The sequence below is a fragment of the Miscanthus floridulus genome, chromosome 5 (genome assembly GCF_019320115.1).
Source record: "Miscanthus floridulus cultivar M001 chromosome 5, ASM1932011v1, whole genome shotgun sequence".
Lineage (NCBI taxonomy): Eukaryota > Viridiplantae > Streptophyta > Magnoliopsida > Poales > Poaceae > Miscanthus > Miscanthus floridulus.
Genome location: NC_089584.1, coordinates 20,596,664 through 20,613,229, shown reverse-complemented (window position 1 = coordinate 20,613,229; position 16,566 = coordinate 20,596,664). Strand labels below are relative to the sequence as shown.

Here is a 16,566-nt window from a genome sequence, read left to right as displayed (position 1 = left end):
CTTTTAAATGATCATAAATTTTTAGTTGAAAATAGTGTTTTTCTCTCACACCAAATCAGTTAGCAGTAAATAATCCACGATACGATACGGTCTTCCGAACAGGCTGATAATACATCGTTAGTCATCTCTTGCCGTGCACATTGCACCAGTCACAACCCCGTACTCCTACAAAGCCTCTCATTACCTCGCATCGTGTATTGTCGCTCGTAGTTCGGCATCGTCGAACCTCCATTTACCGATCGAGCTTCAATGCCAAATCTCGTGTGGCAGGCAAGGCAAGGTAGCCTGATGATTCACTGACGTGCGGGGTCCAATATAAGCTGGGTCCCGCCTGTCAAACAGCAGAGAGAAATTGTTACGGAACGCATTAGTTCGTACACACCGATTGTCACCTCGGCCTCCACCACTCCCTTCCCTCTCGCGGCCTCAGATCACGCGACGCAAGGAGAAACAAAAATGGCGCAGCTGGTGGAGACGTACGCGTGCTCGCCGGCGACGGAGCGCGGCCGTGGGATCCTCCTGGCCGGGGACCCCAAGACGGACACGATCGCCTACTGCACGGGCCGCAGCGTCATCATCCGCCGCCTCGATGCGCCCCTCGACGCTTGGGCCTACCCCGACCACGCTTACCCCACCACCGTCGCCCGCTTCTCCCCCAACGGCGAGTGGGTCGCCTCCGCCGACGCCTCCGGCTGCGTCCGCGTCTGGGGCCGCTACGGCGACCGCGCGCTCAAGGCCGAGTTTCGGCCCCTCTCGGGACGCGTCGACGACCTCCGCTGGTCCCCCGACGGCCTACGCATCGTCGTCTCCGGGGACGGCAAGGGCAAGTCCTTCGTCCGCGCATTCGTGTGAGTACAAACTTTACACGCTCTTCTCTCTCTCCCTTCCATCTCGATCTCATTTGAAGGATTCGGAGGTTAGGGGAAAGCCAATGGTGCCGCCCTTTTGTGGGATGGCCGTGATCGGGATTCGGGAGAGAGCACAGAAAATGATATGATTCGATTATTCGAACTGGGATTAGCCGTTGACTGGTGATCTGGCCTATGGCCGTTCGAGGGATGACGGGATAGCACTTGTCCCCACATACATGGATTGTTCAGGCTTCTATGAATTGGATGAAGTATTTGTTGAAATCAGGATGATTTGGTTGGTGCCCTTCAGGACAACCCCTGCTCCAGTCACGCATCTCAGCCCCACGCACTGGAAATCTAACGCCTGGTCCAGTTATCTCAGCCGCGGTCCTTGAAACTTCCATCTGTTCTTATTTCAGATTAAGCATCACCGTCAATTTGCATTAGGTTAGACTATACATGTACTGTTGTTTGATTTAATGTTGATTATTTGGTTGTCATTGAGTTCATATAATAATAAGTAATACATAATTGAAGAAAAATCATACCTCATAGGAACAGGCGTGGACCATAATGATTACCCTATTTTTTTTTGTGTTTTCACTTCTTCATATATTTGTTTAAGTTCTTTGCATTATGTAGGTGGGACTCTGGCAGCACAGTTGGTGAGTTTGATGGGCACTCAAAGAGGGTTCTGAGCTGTGACTTCAAGCCAACACGTCCATTTCGCATTGTGACATGTGGTGAAGATTTTCTGGCTAACTTTTATGAAGGACCACCATTCAAATTCAAGCATTCCATAAGGTCAGTAGTCATTGCTGATTTCTAGACCTACCTAACAGTGTATAGCTAGCTCTCCTGCCATAATTGTTTTGTTACGATCTTGCTTACCTTTTGCCAATGGGCCAGATATACACATCTGATGTGGATTACTATACTACATTCATTACAAGTGTGTGAATGTAAACCTTCATTTACCCCTGTATCAGTGATGTAGTCATGTTAACAAGGGGTGTCACCTATCAGAATTTATCCTGTCTTGCATTTTCTTATCCAGTTATACTCAAACCTATCCTAATATACTTTACCTTTTCTTTTTATTTTTTCTTTAGTTTTCCATAACAATATGTGGTGTTTACTTTACTTATATATAGCTTAACACTTGACAGAAAAGACAATCGGAGTCTGACACAAATTTTGGTTACTGCAGGATATGTTTTCAACACCTATAGCGATGTTGTTTCCTTTTTTAGTTTACTTCTTGACCTATGCAGAAATTGCAGTTGTTTCTTGCATAATTAAGGTTTTTCAATAGCTGTAGGCTTGTTCCTGTATACTGATTCTATGCTCCAGTATGGCAAACTGAAGCTGACACACATTGGAGTGACTCAAGTACATAGATGCTCTGTCCTGCACCTGCTCCATGCATTCAAAGTAGAATGTTCCTATTGATTTACATGCTTTGCACACTTTGCAAGCACTTCTTTCAGTTGTCATTCATTATGTATTTATACATATTTCACATTTTTCAATTCACTTTGCATTTCAGGGATCACTCAAATTTTGTTAACTGTATCCGTTATGCTCCCGATGGTAGTAAGTTTATCACTGTGAGTTCTGATAAGAAGGGTTTGATATATGATGGCAAAACTGGAGAAAAGATAGGAGAGCTTTCCACTGAAGGCGGTCATACAGGGAGCATATATGCTGTTAGCTGGAGTCCTGACAGTAAAAAGGTAATTTGATATTAATTGTTCTCTGTTTTTAGTTCTCATGTCATAGTACTAAATGTCCTGTTTATAGTGTACCTAGATTGTCTTAGATTAGATGTAGAATTATTTGTTAGGCATGATTGAGGAACAACGCACAAATTCAGAAAATATGCTTGATAAAACGTATAACATGGTGACATGGTCCACCTAGAAGGATACTGCACAGTCAACAAGGTATTTGATTTCAGCCAAGATCACATAATGATCTAGCCTGTATCTAGGATATGCATGTTCTCATTTTTTTATGAACCTCTTATCTTTTTCCTTCAAATGTACTTTTTTGTAGCATCACACTTAAGCATTTTAGTTCCTTTCAATGGATGTTTGGTGCTCATGACCTATGTGGCTATGTGTGCCTATCTAAGCAATATCATATGATTTCAAGTGTTTATTCGCTTCTAATGGTTTTCTCTTATTTTACCGGTGCCTTTAGGTTCTAACAGTTTCTGCTGATAAATCTGCGAAAGTATGGGATATCATGGAAGATGCAAGTGGGAAATTGAATCGAACTTTGGCTTGCCCTGGTATAGGAGGTGTGGATGATATGCTTGTTGGTTGTCTCTGGCAGAATGACCATCTCGTGACAGTCTCTCTTGGTGGGACATTTAATGTGTTCTCTGCAAGCAACCCAGACCAAGAACCAGTTACATTTGCAGGACATTTGAAGACTGTTAGTTCTTTGGTCTTCTTTCCTAAAAGTAGCCCAAGAACTATACTATCTACTAGCTATGATGGTGTCATCATGAGGTGGATACAGGGTGTTGGATTTGGTGGCAGATTGACACGCAAAAACAACACTCAAATAAAATGCTTTGCTGCAGTAGAAGAAGAGCTTGTTACCTCAGGTTATGATAATAAGGTAAGAAAAATCAAAAGGTTGCTCATATGACTAGTATTCATCCATATCTATTAAAGATAAACAGAAATCTTTATCTAGGGCTTGTTTTGATTTATGAGATTAGACTTGTTCCTTTGGGCTGGTACAAAAAATGTGGTTATTTTAAATTCCCTGCTAATTTGAAGGGTCAAGGGTTTAGACTATCTTGACTGCTTTCTCTTGCTGGTATTATAGGTTCCCAAGGGGGCAATAATTGTGTATATGCTATGTATTAAAATAATGATGCTTTAGCATTTTGAGTTTTAACTCGTATGATATGGTCGGTTGATCGGGCACTTGATTCAAGAACAGCTAGATAGATTAGTTAACTCACCCTCCCTTTGGAGCTTTTGAGCTGCTTTCTTTGATCTATTCCTCCTTGCCGAACCTATGTCTCACATCTGCCCGTATAGACCAGGCGTCTGCTTTCTTTGAGTGATTCTGTAAGAGGATAATATATACAAATCTCAACATTGAACACTGACTGTAAGCTTATCTATTTGTGAATTGCCAGATGAAGTTTCTATGGTTAAACATGATAGCTTGAAAGGGCCACAGGCTCCATCATTCTTTAGGACAATATTTATAAAGTTCATTTTTTTTTCCAAAGACATGATTAGAGGATTAACTCGATGTCTGGCAATTGATTTGTAAATCCTGAAATGTCAGTAATTATGAAATGAATCGTTTCTTTTTATAATCTCATAATACTGATGAAATCAAATACTGAATTCAAATTTTTTGATTGATGGATATTCTTTTTCATGTGCTGAAGTTTGGTTAGGCTCAGTTATTATGATAACTTATAGTTTCTCCTTGAATTCAGGTCTTCAGAATTCCTCTTAATGGAGACCAGTGTGGAGATGCTGAGTCAGTTGATGTAGGCGGTCAGCCAAATGCTTTGAACCTTGCAATTCAGAAACCTGAATTTGCACTGATCACTACTGATTCTGGCATTGTATTACTGCACAACTCGAAAGTCATTTCTACAACCAAAGTTAACTATACCATCACTTCATCTTCGGTATCTCCTGATGGCACGGAAGCTGTTGTGGGTGCTCAAGATGGGAAACTGCGAATCTATTCCATCAGTGGCGATACGCTTACAGAAGAAGCTCTGCTTGAGAAGCACCGGGGCGCTATCACTTGCATACATTATTCGCCAGATGTTTGTATGTTTGCTTCTGCTGATTCCAACAGGGAAGCTGTTGTGTGGGATCGGGCAAGTAGAGAGGTACTGTCAGTTTTCAATTAGTTCTTTTTTTCAGTTGTAAAATGATGAATATTGGACTGTCAAGTTTTTGTTGTTACTACTTATGAATTGTTTCCCCTTAAACATGTCAGGTAACGCACACTTGCCACTTTTGCTATTTTGTCTCCACCAGTTTATAGTTTGCTGGAGTTTTTGTTGATATTTCTTGTGGTTAATGCAGCAAATTGATTCAATACACCTTGCCTTTCCCTGCCATGTCACATCAAAAGTATTAAAACTGTCTCTTGATTACTAAATACTTTTTATTCATAATCATTTCATACCCCTGTAATCTTCATTAGTTTGATGGTAAAATAAAACCATTTAATGCAAGGTCTGTTGCAAATTACATTGCTGAAAATATATTTCCCTTAATCTAAGGAGAGTTGAAGGTTAGGTGCCCCTTGTATGATTTTCTTTCTCTAAACTTCATTCGGTGTGTTTCAGTTGAGCAATGTCCTTTACCTCTTTACATAAAATTCATGTGCTCGACTGACTTATTTTCCACTCAATATTTTGGGTTGCAGTAATCATAATATTTTTTTCTTCAACAGGTCAAGCTGAAGAACATGTTGTACCACACAGCTAGGATAAACTCCCTGGCTTGGTCACCTGACAGTCGATTGGTTGCCACTGGCTCACTGGACACCTGTGCAATTGTCTACCAGATAGACAAGCCAGCAGCGAGTCGCGTCACTATCAAGGGAGCCCATCTTGGTGGAGTTCATGGTTTAACCTTCCTGGAGAATGATACTCTGGTGACTGCAGGCGAGGACGCTTGCATTCGTGTTTGGAAGGTGGTACAGCAATAGGTTACTCATTATTCTGGTGTGCATTGAGAATGTCTTTGCTGTTCATTGGAATAAACTTTTTTTTTTCTGTGTTTTGTTGTGGCTGTTACTCACAGGCCATAGCATCGTTGTTGCCTTCTCTGCGATTTGTGCTCTAAATTTCCTTTACAATTCTTTTTGAGTTGTGTTATTTTCGCTTGTTTTTTTTCAGTAAGAAAGACTCATTTGTAATTGTAAGTGTATCCCTGCATCTGATTTTGTTAGGAGATATGAGAATATAGGGATACTGTTGTTGCTTTTCTCCCCCAGGTCCCTGAAATAGTTGTTAATAATTGACTTCGCTTTGGTGCAAGTTTTCACGAATGTTGATTGTGCTTTCATCTACTTCTACTTCCTCTGCACCTTGCACCTACCTGTATCATACCCATAAGTAATCCATATGCCTTCTACAGATGCCTCTAGCTGCTGCCTGTAATTTGCAACCATGTGTTCTTTCGAATGATACCAAGGCAAGAAGTAATACATGACTTGCAGTTTGGAATTGGAATAGAATAACTTTCTTGATGTTTATTTTTCTCTCTTTTGCTTAGGATTATATTTTGACGCTGAAGCTTGTGTGAGAATATAGGAAAGCATCGGTATTTTTTTGAATGTTAAGCATCGGTATTTTGGTTTCATAGGGCATAGAGTTCTCCCCCATCACAGGGCAAGAACAAGAGCTGGATTGGGACCTATGCCAATTCCATCCCATAATTTATCCGATGCCATTGATGACTGATGAAGTGACAGTGTCTGGTATTTTCAAACGTAAACCGCGGAGACTATTGGGCCTATCTCATTCTTTTCTTACCTTATGTTATATATACTCTTCCGTTCCAAATTAGACGTTTTTGGCTTTGCAGACACATTGAAGCTGCAGCTGTTTTTTTTTTTGGGGGGGGGGGGGGGATGCAGCTGCTTTTCATCCACTGGTAAACACTGTAGCATAAGACTGAAAACACCGCAGCCGCAGCTGAGCTTGTATGTAGACACAGTGTATACTTAAGTGTATAACGAAAAATATATATATATAAAATCAAAACGTGTTATAATTTGAAATGGGGGCAGTAATGAAAATGGCCGTGAAAGATCTAAGTTGAGAAACATCACGAATAGGAATAGCATTAGAGATTTGAACTGCATGCGTGGGAAGAAAACATCTTTCTCTTCATTTTACTGTCTTCTGTCTTTTTTAAGTGAAGCAAACAAAATCTTAGTTTTCGTGCATCGTGTATAGAAAAACGTCTTCAATTTATTGTTAAAGATAATATATTAGCCTCTTTTGACACGGTTCCATTTCACTAGTGAAATAATTTTTTTTTGCTAAACTCTATGAACAACTCCATCGGTGGAGCTGGAACCGTTTAATAAACCATTTGTCAAAACAACTTCATATATATAACACTTTAAACATGCTCTCGTAAAACCCCGCGTAGGGTCCACCAGGATGAGGTGAAGTCACTATTTTTGGCTCCATCACACCTTAAAATATTTGTGAGAGCAAATTTAAGGGGCTTATTGGTGAAGCCGTTTTGTTGAACCCTGTTTGGCACAAACGGAGAAGCCGTGCGGGCTGTAGAACTATACAGATTTTCATACCATCATCATCGTATTTGTATCCATTCCGCGAGTATACTGTATATATGCAAAGTACAAAGAAAAACAAGATTTGAGCAAATGAGTATAATATAAAAAAGTTAAATTTGCGAACTGCTCATAGATCAGCTGGTTAGGCTCCTTGTGGTGGAACCTGTCCATCCGGATTCAAGTCCTCGACTCGGCTCGGGTGCTCGCATTTTTCTGGATCTATTCAAGGATTTAACAGCACTAGCCGGCTCGGTCCTTTGGAGGTGCTCATAGTGGTAGAGTTTGCATACGTGTGTTCATAGGGGTGATGGTGCGAAAAAAATAAAAATAAAAAAGTAAAAGTTATGTGCTACCGTGCAAGCCAGCATAACCAGATTCTTCAAAAAAAAAAAACAGCATAAGTGCATAACCCCACTTCTCATCTCAGGCAGCTAAACCGTCTACCCCCACGAGTCCACGACGATCACGATCCACCAGGGCCGAACCGGGCCACAAACGGACCAGAACTCGAGACCCTTCTCCCCCCGTTTGTGTCTCCTCCTGTAGGAGCAAGTCCTGTTCCGCTTTTCCCCTTTTCCCCCGTCTCTTTCTTTTTTATTTTTTTCGTCTCCTGCGCTGCTCGCCTCCGCCTCCTCTTTTGTCCACCGCCTCGTCTCATCTACCCTCACCTAGGGCACGCGCGCGGCCTCGCCGTCTCGCCGCCGCTGATCTCGCAGCCGTCGATCCCCGGCGCTCCGATAGTCAGAGGTCAGTCCGCCCTCATCACCAGATGACTTCCCACTCATATCCCCTCCCTATCGATCGCTTTCGACTTGCGTGGTTTGCCGGCGCTCCCAGGGCCGCGCCGCCCCTGATCTTGGCGCGATAGTTCGTGGATTGGCAATCGTAGGGTATCCGCTGGCCGATGAGGCTTTTACCCGTGTCTCGATTCGGTTCCGGCGAGTGCGGCCGGATGGCCGGATGCAGGGTGGGCAATGGGACTGTGGGCCGGCTGTTGGTTTAGCTTGGTTGGATTGGGGTTTCGTCGAGAACTAGATGGGTGGTTGCTTGCAGACTCTTTACTCTGGCACATATTCGGTTGCTTGCAAAGTCTCCTAGTACATAGAACAAGGTCAATGGCACGCCTCTTTTGGGAATCGTTTGTTTGATTTGGATTTGGATTAGCGAGAACAACAGCCATGTTAGATTACCATGCTCACTTCAGCCTGTTAGGTTGCTTGTCGCAGTTCTTGCTTTTATTTTGCTTATAATTGCCTATTCTTCAATTATAAGCATCATGTGTGGTTCCCCCCCTCCCCCTCCCCCTCTCAAAACTTTATAGAAGTCTTCAACTCATATCCGTTTCTTGTGATTGTTTTCCATGAGTGGTTGCAATAATGGTCACTAGCATGTCAATTCTTGTTTATGATCAGACAAGGTTGTTTACACGGTTAATGCATTGAAATTCAATTTCTGAATCAAGAGTAGCCTATCCCATTCTAATTCCATAACTGTTACTGCTATTTTGTCTTCATGAATTAAGTTACTCCCATGTTTACATTTTCATCATTATTTACTGATGAAACTATCACAAGGGATATAGTTCTTGAGCTCCTTGTAGTTTTTAGGCATATAAAAAGATTGTGCAAAATACGTGTTCACAAAATAAAATGCAATATATATACAGATAACTGAATTATAGTTTTCTGTGGCTTCTTGATGATTATGGATTTAGGATTATTTAATATTCAAGTAAAGCAACATATCATTCTACTTTACAGCAAGTATTTACTGCACTCGCATGATACTTTAATGGAAATGCATTGCTGGAGCTAGGACCCTGCATTGCATGTACATTCCACTTGTCATGCTTGTTCCTTGTGTTAAGGAAAAGTATATTGTTTGTTAGGAAACTACTAGGTACGAGTGATTGGCTTACTTTAAAAATTCTAGCAGTAAAACAAGTGGTGATCTGCATGCTTTTGTGGAATTCAATAGCAGTAATCATGGGGAAATGTTTGCATATGTTAAGATTTTTAAATTTGTTTTTCTCTCAAGTTTCATGCTTAGCCTCATGTTTCTTATCTTAAACATGTTGTATGTGTTTCAGTTGAATAGAGGGCTACTTGATTGTTCGGAATCTACTTTGATTCCAAGCATGGAAAGTCGACCAAATGATTCAGTAAATAATGCTGAGCATAATCAGGAAAATGAGAAGTCCATGGATGCTAGTGAACCTGAAGAAGCACGAGATGTTTTTGTTTACAGAGAAGATGTTGTGAGTTTGAAGTCCAAGGAGGATGTCCGTGGATTAGTTTTGGAGGTAGCTGGGGAATATGATTCTGAAGGTAGCATCACTGATGATGATATTAATACTGAGGAACATAAAGATAAATCTGCTCGCGGAGCTGAAAATGGTGGTGCTGATGGTGATAATGCTAGTAATGGAGCTGAAGTTGAAAGCCAGAGTACTTTGCCTGATGACAAAGTTCGAGTGTTATGGATAGATGGTAGTGAAAAGACAGAAGACATTGATGAGGTAGTTGTTGTTGATAGAAGTTTCCTTCATGGAGATTTAGTTGCCTCTGCCTCAGATCCAACTGGTCAGATGGGGCTTGTTTTGGATGTCAATCTTGTGGTTGATTTGCAAGGTGCCAATGACGATACGATAAAGGGTGTATCTTCCAAGTATTTGAGACGAATCAGGGAATTCAATGTGGGTGATTATGTCGTCTCTGGGCTATGGCTTGGTCGAGTTGATGAAGTGCTAGATAATGTTAATGTGTTGTTTGATGATGGCTCTGTCTGTAAAGTTAATAGGGCAGATCCTATGCGCTTAAAGCCAGCATTTGGCCCAATTCATCCAGATACAGCCTGTCCTTTTTATCCAGGACAGCGTGTGAAGGCAGTGTCATCATCTGTTTTCAAAACATCCAGGTGGCTTAATGGATTGTGGAGAGCAAGTCGTCTTGAAGGTACTGTCACAAAAGTGGAAAGTGCTGCTGTTATAGTCTATTGGATGGCATCTGCACACTTTGCTACAGATCAACAACCTGTTCCTCCAGAGGAGCAGAACCCAAAGGACCTTACTCTTCTGTCTTGTTTCTCACATGCAAACTGGCAATTAACTGACTGGTGTCTTCCTCACCGATACACTTCATGTACTAATGATACCGTGATTAATTCTGATAAGCATACAAGGCAGATATGTACATGCTCACAAAGCTCAGCTCCATTGTCTGATATTCCAGAATCTCAAGCTGATGTTCAGACTGAACAAGATCAAATTACTGGTACAGATGCAGGTCACAGGCAGACAGATGTTGATTCTACTGCAGATGGATTGAGTATGTCGGATGGAGATAATTCATGCATAGCCAAAGAATCAGAAACAGGAACTAGTGTATCAAGCACCCCAAAGTTGGGTCCACAGGACAATGCAACATCCAGAAAAAAGTTTAGGAAAGTGTTTCTAAAAAAAGACAAAAGAACAAAAAAAAGAGACGACAGCTTTGAGCGAGCTCTACTCATTGCAAATACTTGTACCAAAGTTGATGTAGTCTGGCAGGACGGAACAAAGGAATGTGGAGTAGCCGCAACATCGTTGATCCCTATCCACAGTCCAAATGACCATGATTTCTTCCCGGAGCAGTATGTTGTGGACAAGGTCACAAATGATGATGATTCTTCTGAACCAAGGCGTGTGGGTCTTGTTAGACGTGTTAATGCTAAGGACCGAACAGTAACTGTATCATGGTTTAAGCCTTCGCTACGTCTAGAGGAGCCAATGGAGATCGGGTATAATGAAGTTGTGAGTGCATATGAACTGGATGGCCATCCGGATTATGATTATTGCTATGGAGATATTGTCGTCCGCTTGCCGCCTGTCTCACCTGTAATTGAATCAACCAATAACAAGGACCAAATGGAACTGGATAAGACGGTAGATTCCTCCGAAGGATTTGCTGCTTCAAATGATGCACCCCCTGATACTAGTGCGGACGAACAGCTTTCACAGAAGGAATCCTGCTCACAGTTTACAAGTCTCTCATGGGCTGGAAATATAGTTGGCTTTCAAGATGGTGAGATTGAAGTCATTTGGGGTGATGGATCAATTTCAAAGGTATTTCACAGCTAATGCGCTAAACACTATTATTTATGTGAACTAGCATTAGGAGTTTATTCTGTCAAAAATGGTTAGCTGAATCCTTTTGCTTTGTCAAATATATTCAGGCTTGTTTAGCTTAATCATTTCCTTTTACCTCCTGACCTGACCCTCACTTGACTATTCTGCAGCTTCATGCGTAACCTATATTTGTTTTAATGATCTCCTGCTGTTTCAGGTTGGGCCTCATGAAATATATGTTGTTGGTCGTGAAGATGATGGTGCCTCACTAGATGATGGAACAGCCTCTGATGGAGCTAGCTGGGAGACTTTTAATGACAACGAAATGGATGTACTTGATGATTCTGCAAAGGTATTCTCGACTGCTGTCTGACATAATCATTAATTATTCTCAGATATATCTCCGAAACACATTTTAGTTTCCTTTTGTTCTTTATATTATCGATTCATATCCTCTTTCAGGATGATTCGCAAAACGTACCTGAGAATAGCATTGAAAGGGAAAATGGTTCATTCAGCTCCCAGGATGGAAGTTCTGTTGCAACTGGTCCCCTTTCAGTTGCTTTTGGGTTTGTGACCCGACTGGCGAGTGATCTCTTTGCTCGAGGTAGAAGGCATTTAGATGGATCATCAAACTCAGATGCTATGGATGAAGTTGAGTCTCACCGGTCTAATGAGGCTTCAGAAACTGGTGATGACATTGATAAAATTAATGAGAATCATGTGGAATTGCCAGAGCATGCTGCAGTCACAGAAAATGATTCTTCTGTCGAGAAGTCTGTAGACGTGGTCATGGCTGATAATCCTGTAGATCCAGAATGTTTCAAACACTTTGATGTTCTGCAATGTCCTCCGGACCACCACTACCTTGAAAACACCGCCCAGGTGAATTCTCACATTACTGTTTTTTATGTTACTCTCTTCTGTATTGCAAGTTGCTCTGGCTTTTCCAGATACATAGCCTTTACTATGTATCTGGACACAATATATATCTAGGTAGGTAGCAAAAGCTATGTATATCTAGAAAAGCCAGAATGACTTACAATTTGGAACAGAGGGGAGTATTATTTATTTGTAGTACTCTTCCTTTTTAGCTGATTATGAAAGCAATTCATCTGTAGTCTGCTTCCATTGTTAAATACTATCTCTGTCCAAAATATAGTTAGTTCTGGGTTTGTCCTACTCCCTCCGTCCTGAAATACAGTGTAGGACTTCTAGGACATATTACGCATGTAACTTTCCTTAATTGTGGAGAGGGATTATGATTAGCTATTTGGGTTGGTATAAACATTAATGGTAGGTATGCATGTGAGTGCTTCCTTTTTAAACTGAGTTAGGAGGTTACTTCACCTAGAATCCCTGTAATTTGCGACAAATTTTTAATGCTTGGGTACCTTATGATTCAGGACAGGGAATAAGTAAAAATCTGTGACACCAAATACATTCTTAAAATTTGTATTTCATAGCTGATGTAATGATAATACTATTTTGGTGTCCCAAATGTTATTTTCTCCTATAAATTGGGTCAAATGCAACATGGTTTCACTTAGGACAAACTTACAAGTATATATGTTATGGGATGGAGGGAGTACTCCCTTTGGTCATGGTAGTTGACTTCTCTGGTTGCATTTAGTTGAGGTATATAAAATTCAGCGATCCATATCTATTTAGATTTGAAAATGCGAGTAAACTTGTCCTGAAACATAGTAATTGACTAATTTTGCTGTATCTTCTAACATATCAGAACAAAAGTTAGTAGGGAACCTTGCATTTTGACAACTGTTTTGATCTCCAAAATGGCAATTGTTTGTCGCTAGAGGGAATATTTTGTTGGCATTTCACTGCTGGAGTCAAATATGTTTCTGTATGAGGTTTCTTGCTTACATATAGGTAAACAATGTTCTGGCAGGGTACGGGTGGAAGAAAGTGGGTCAAAAAGGTACAGCAGGAATGGAGCATACTTGAGAAGAACCTACCAGGTCTGCTATTACTCAATACAAACACTAAAAACAACCAAGGACAACCGCATTATGATTTGCTGATGTTCCTTTCACTGCATTTGTAGACTATATTTATGTCAGGGTATTTGAGGATCGCATGGATCTCTTGAGAGCTGTGATTGTTGGAGCAAGTGGAACACCCTACCAAGATGGCCTGTTCTTCTTTGATTTCCACCTTCCACCTGAGTATCCAGAAGTTCCTCCGGTAATTGCAACAACTACATCTTTCATCTATGCTGTCTTTGGTTTTCATAACTGCTGTATATTTAAACTGTAAATAAATACATTTAGCGGAACTCTGCTGACATTGCTGCATTTTTCTCATCCTGGCATCCATTGTTGAATCTGCAGTCAGCATACTATCATTCTGGTGGTTTGCGTGTAAATCCAAACCTGTATGTGGACGGGAAGGTTTGCTTAAGTCTCTTAAATACTTGGACTGGCAGAGGGAATGAAGTGTGGGATAAATCATCATCAAGTATTCTCCAAGTACTAGTTTCACTTCAGGGATTGGTTCTCAATGAAAAACCGTATTTTAATGAGGCTGGGTATGAGAAGCAAGTTGGTACTGCTGAAGGGGAGAAGAATGCAGTGCCGTATAATGAGAATACATACCTGCTGAGTGTGAAATCTATGCTGTATATATTGAGACGGCCTCCTTTGGTAATTGAACTTACCCTTGAGAATCATATTGCACTTACCCAGTTAATCCAGTTTGCCTGTGCGTTCCTAATCTGTTACCTGAACCATGTTTTACCTTTCTGTCACCGAATTGATGAGCATGCAATAAAATCTTGAAAATCCCAATTTTTAAGCATCTAGTGGTCATTTTCTCTTCATATGGTCCAATAAAGAATTTGATTAGTTTAAGATAACTATTCAATACCTCTTTATTTTCTAATTGTTTAATGCATGACACCGCAGCATTTTGAGGATTTTGTGAAGAGCCACTTCTGCAAGCGTGGTCACTACATCCTTAAAGCTTGTGAGGCCTATTTGCAAGGAAATGTTGTTGGCACTCTCACTGACGACGCATGCCCCACCGACAGAAGCAAGGAGCACTCGAGCTCCGTTGGCTTCAAGCTTGCACTAGCAAAGATTTTACCACGGCTGATTACAGCCCTGAAGGACACTGGAGCCGACTGCGACCAATACGAGCACCTTGGGAAAACAGAAACAGTTAGAGAAAGCTGATCATCGAGTGACTTGTACTTGGACTTTTGTTTTTGTTTCTCTGTTTTCTTGGTTCATCAGAAAGATGGTGACTCCATCACCAGGCTGTTTTCCTATAAATGTACATTCATAGTTTGTTGTTTCAGTCAAACATTTGGAAAATATGGCTCCATATGATTTATTCGATATACATGGAACTGAGCTACCCTGTACAGTTGGTGTTTTTGTTAAACTTGCAGGGTGTTTAAATACCAGGGTATCGTTGGCAGCAATACTGGAACCAGGCCAAGAAATTCCTGGAACAGAGATGTGAGATCCATCTATTTACGTCGTTACGGGTGTTGTTGGTTTGACGAACAAACACCTGTGGGAGAAAATTACCTGGCAATTCAGTGATTTGTCGTATTCACTTTCCCGTTGTTAACTTAATCCTTGTGAAGGACTGCTGATTCTTGATCAGGCCATGTTTAGTTGGCCACCAATTTGGCGTCGCCGGATTTCTTGACACTGTAGCGCGCACGGTAGCATTTCGTTTGTATTTAGTAATAATTGTCCAATCGTTGACTAATTAGGCTCAAAACGTTTGTCTCGCAAAGTACAACCAAACTGTGCAATTAGTTTTTGATTTCATCAACATTTAGTACTCCATGCATGTACCGCAAGTTTAATGTGACGGGGAATTTCTTTTTGCATAGTGTCAAAGTTGGGAGTTGGGGATAAACTAAACATGGCCTGACTTGGTTGCTTGTTCTTGGAATCTTGGTGAACAATCAAACGTGTATGGTTGTTGTAAAAAAAAAAAAATCAAACGTGTATGGTTATCTGTTTGACAAGTCCTGTGATCTTGGCATGGTACCCAATCCTATTCTAGTCCAAGAAGTACACCCTGTGCTGCCAGTGGGACGCTTACCTTCGTAGCAATAATCAGGCTCGCTACTCCCGTCGATAAGCGTCAGGTTAGTTTGGGTTTGTTTGTTTTATAAATTGTACTTTTTTCAGTTAATGAATAATATTTTTTTCTCACATTAAATCAGCCAACAGCTCTCAGTCATGACTTATCAGCCAAACAAGCTTAAACGAAGGGCGAAGAGTAGTGTTCTTGTTTGAAAGAGCAAGATGAATCGCAGACTCGAAACGTACGAGTTCGGCGACGATCGGATTGCCAGGCAAACTACGTTGGCGTCGTGCACCATGCAGCACTTGCTGCCTATTTTTTAGTGGCAATGGCGTCATATTGCACGCTGCCAGTGCCACACCCTGGATTTGGAAGGCTGACTTCGTGGAGAAGAGAAGATCGGGATGCAGCGCGAATCCGTAGCTTGACCTCGGGCATGCGTGACTGCAACGACTCCGAGATTTGGGTCGCGCTTGGTTTCACACCAAGAACATCGCTTTAGAAGAAACCATCAGTCGAAGTTGCCTTTACATTTTTACATGTAGGGATACAAATGTATTGGCATGCAAACCCACTTGCAAGCAAAAGCCCCTACCTCATTTACCGAAATACACCAAATCTGATTAACCATTTGTCCATTTACAACATGTCCTAAAAGGCGCCTAAGTTTATAGAATTTTTTTAAACATCTATGACCTAGGTATATAAAAATATATTTCATGACAAATCTAATAATACTTATTAAGTATATTCGGCCTGTTTTGCAGCACTAACAAATCAACGTAAGCATCAGCATAAGTCAAATTTCAGCGAAACGAACAGAGCCATTAGTATCTTTTCATATAAATTTAGTCAAACTTTAAATTGCTTGACGTAGCAATATTTTAGAATTGCATTCTTTTTTGAACGGAGGGAGTACTATTCTAAACCCGAAATTAGTTTCGCTAGCATGCAGTAAAATCTGCATCTTCATCGATAGAACTCACATATTATTATATACTACATTCATCAGGAAAAGGATGCAATTCTGACTCTATCTCTTGTCAAATTGTCTAAAGTTCGATAAATTTATAAAAAATACTACCAATATTTATAATATAAGATGGATATACTGTAAAAATTGTCTCGCCATTTAAACACTAGTCGGCAACAAGCTGTCTGTTTATCTCGTTTAATTGACTGTGCGGCCCGAATAAACACTAGATGATAAGTGTCCGACTATTT

At 41.0% G+C, this 16,566-nt stretch overlaps 2 protein-coding genes across 2 annotated transcripts; both read left to right on the top strand.

Annotated features, from left to right (window-relative positions):
- Positions 1–383: 383 nt before the first annotated feature.
- LOC136451715 (actin-interacting protein 1-2-like) lies at positions 384–5,972 on the top strand. Its single transcript, XM_066452397.1, has 6 exons — positions 384–848; positions 1,494–1,655; positions 2,401–2,587; positions 3,057–3,482; positions 4,327–4,734; positions 5,307–5,972. Exons 1-6 carry the CDS (start codon positions 457–459, stop codon positions 5,562–5,564), a joined length of 1,833 nt encoding a protein of 610 aa, XP_066308494.1. The 5' UTR covers positions 384–456; the 3' UTR covers positions 5,565–5,972.
- Positions 5,973–7,711: 1,739 nt separating this feature from the next.
- On the top strand, positions 7,712–14,670 carry LOC136449642 (probable ubiquitin-conjugating enzyme E2 23). Its single transcript, XM_066449752.1, has 8 exons — positions 7,712–7,916; positions 9,259–11,271; positions 11,492–11,626; positions 11,737–12,159; positions 13,184–13,253; positions 13,340–13,479; positions 13,626–13,937; positions 14,199–14,670. Exons 2-8 carry the CDS (start codon positions 9,307–9,309, stop codon positions 14,466–14,468), a joined length of 3,315 nt encoding a protein of 1,104 aa, XP_066305849.1. The 5' UTR covers positions 7,712–7,916; positions 9,259–9,306; the 3' UTR covers positions 14,469–14,670.
- The last annotated feature ends 1,896 nt before the right edge of the window (positions 14,671–16,566 follow it).

Bases quoted from the DNA above. Each gene is read 5' to 3' on its own strand.
- LOC136449642 (XM_066449752.1), top strand. From the start codon at position 9,307: ATGGAAAGTCGACCAAATGATTCAGTAAATAATGCTGAGCATAATCAG. The intron at 11,272-11,491 runs GTATTTCACAGC...CTGCTGTTTCAG, and splicing joins GTGATGGATCAATTTCAAAG to GTTGGGCCTCATGAAATATA. The intron at 13,938-14,198 runs GTAATTGAACTT...ATGACACCGCAG, and splicing joins TATTGAGACGGCCTCCTTTG to CATTTTGAGGATTTTGTGAA.
- LOC136451715 (XM_066452397.1), top strand. From the start codon at position 457: ATGGCGCAGCTGGTGGAGACGTACGCGTGCTCGCCGGCGACGGAGCGC. The intron at 849-1,493 runs GTGAGTACAAAC...TGCATTATGTAG, and splicing joins TCCTTCGTCCGCGCATTCGT to GTGGGACTCTGGCAGCACAG. The intron at 1,656-2,400 runs GTCAGTAGTCAT...TTTGCATTTCAG, and splicing joins AAATTCAAGCATTCCATAAG to GGATCACTCAAATTTTGTTA.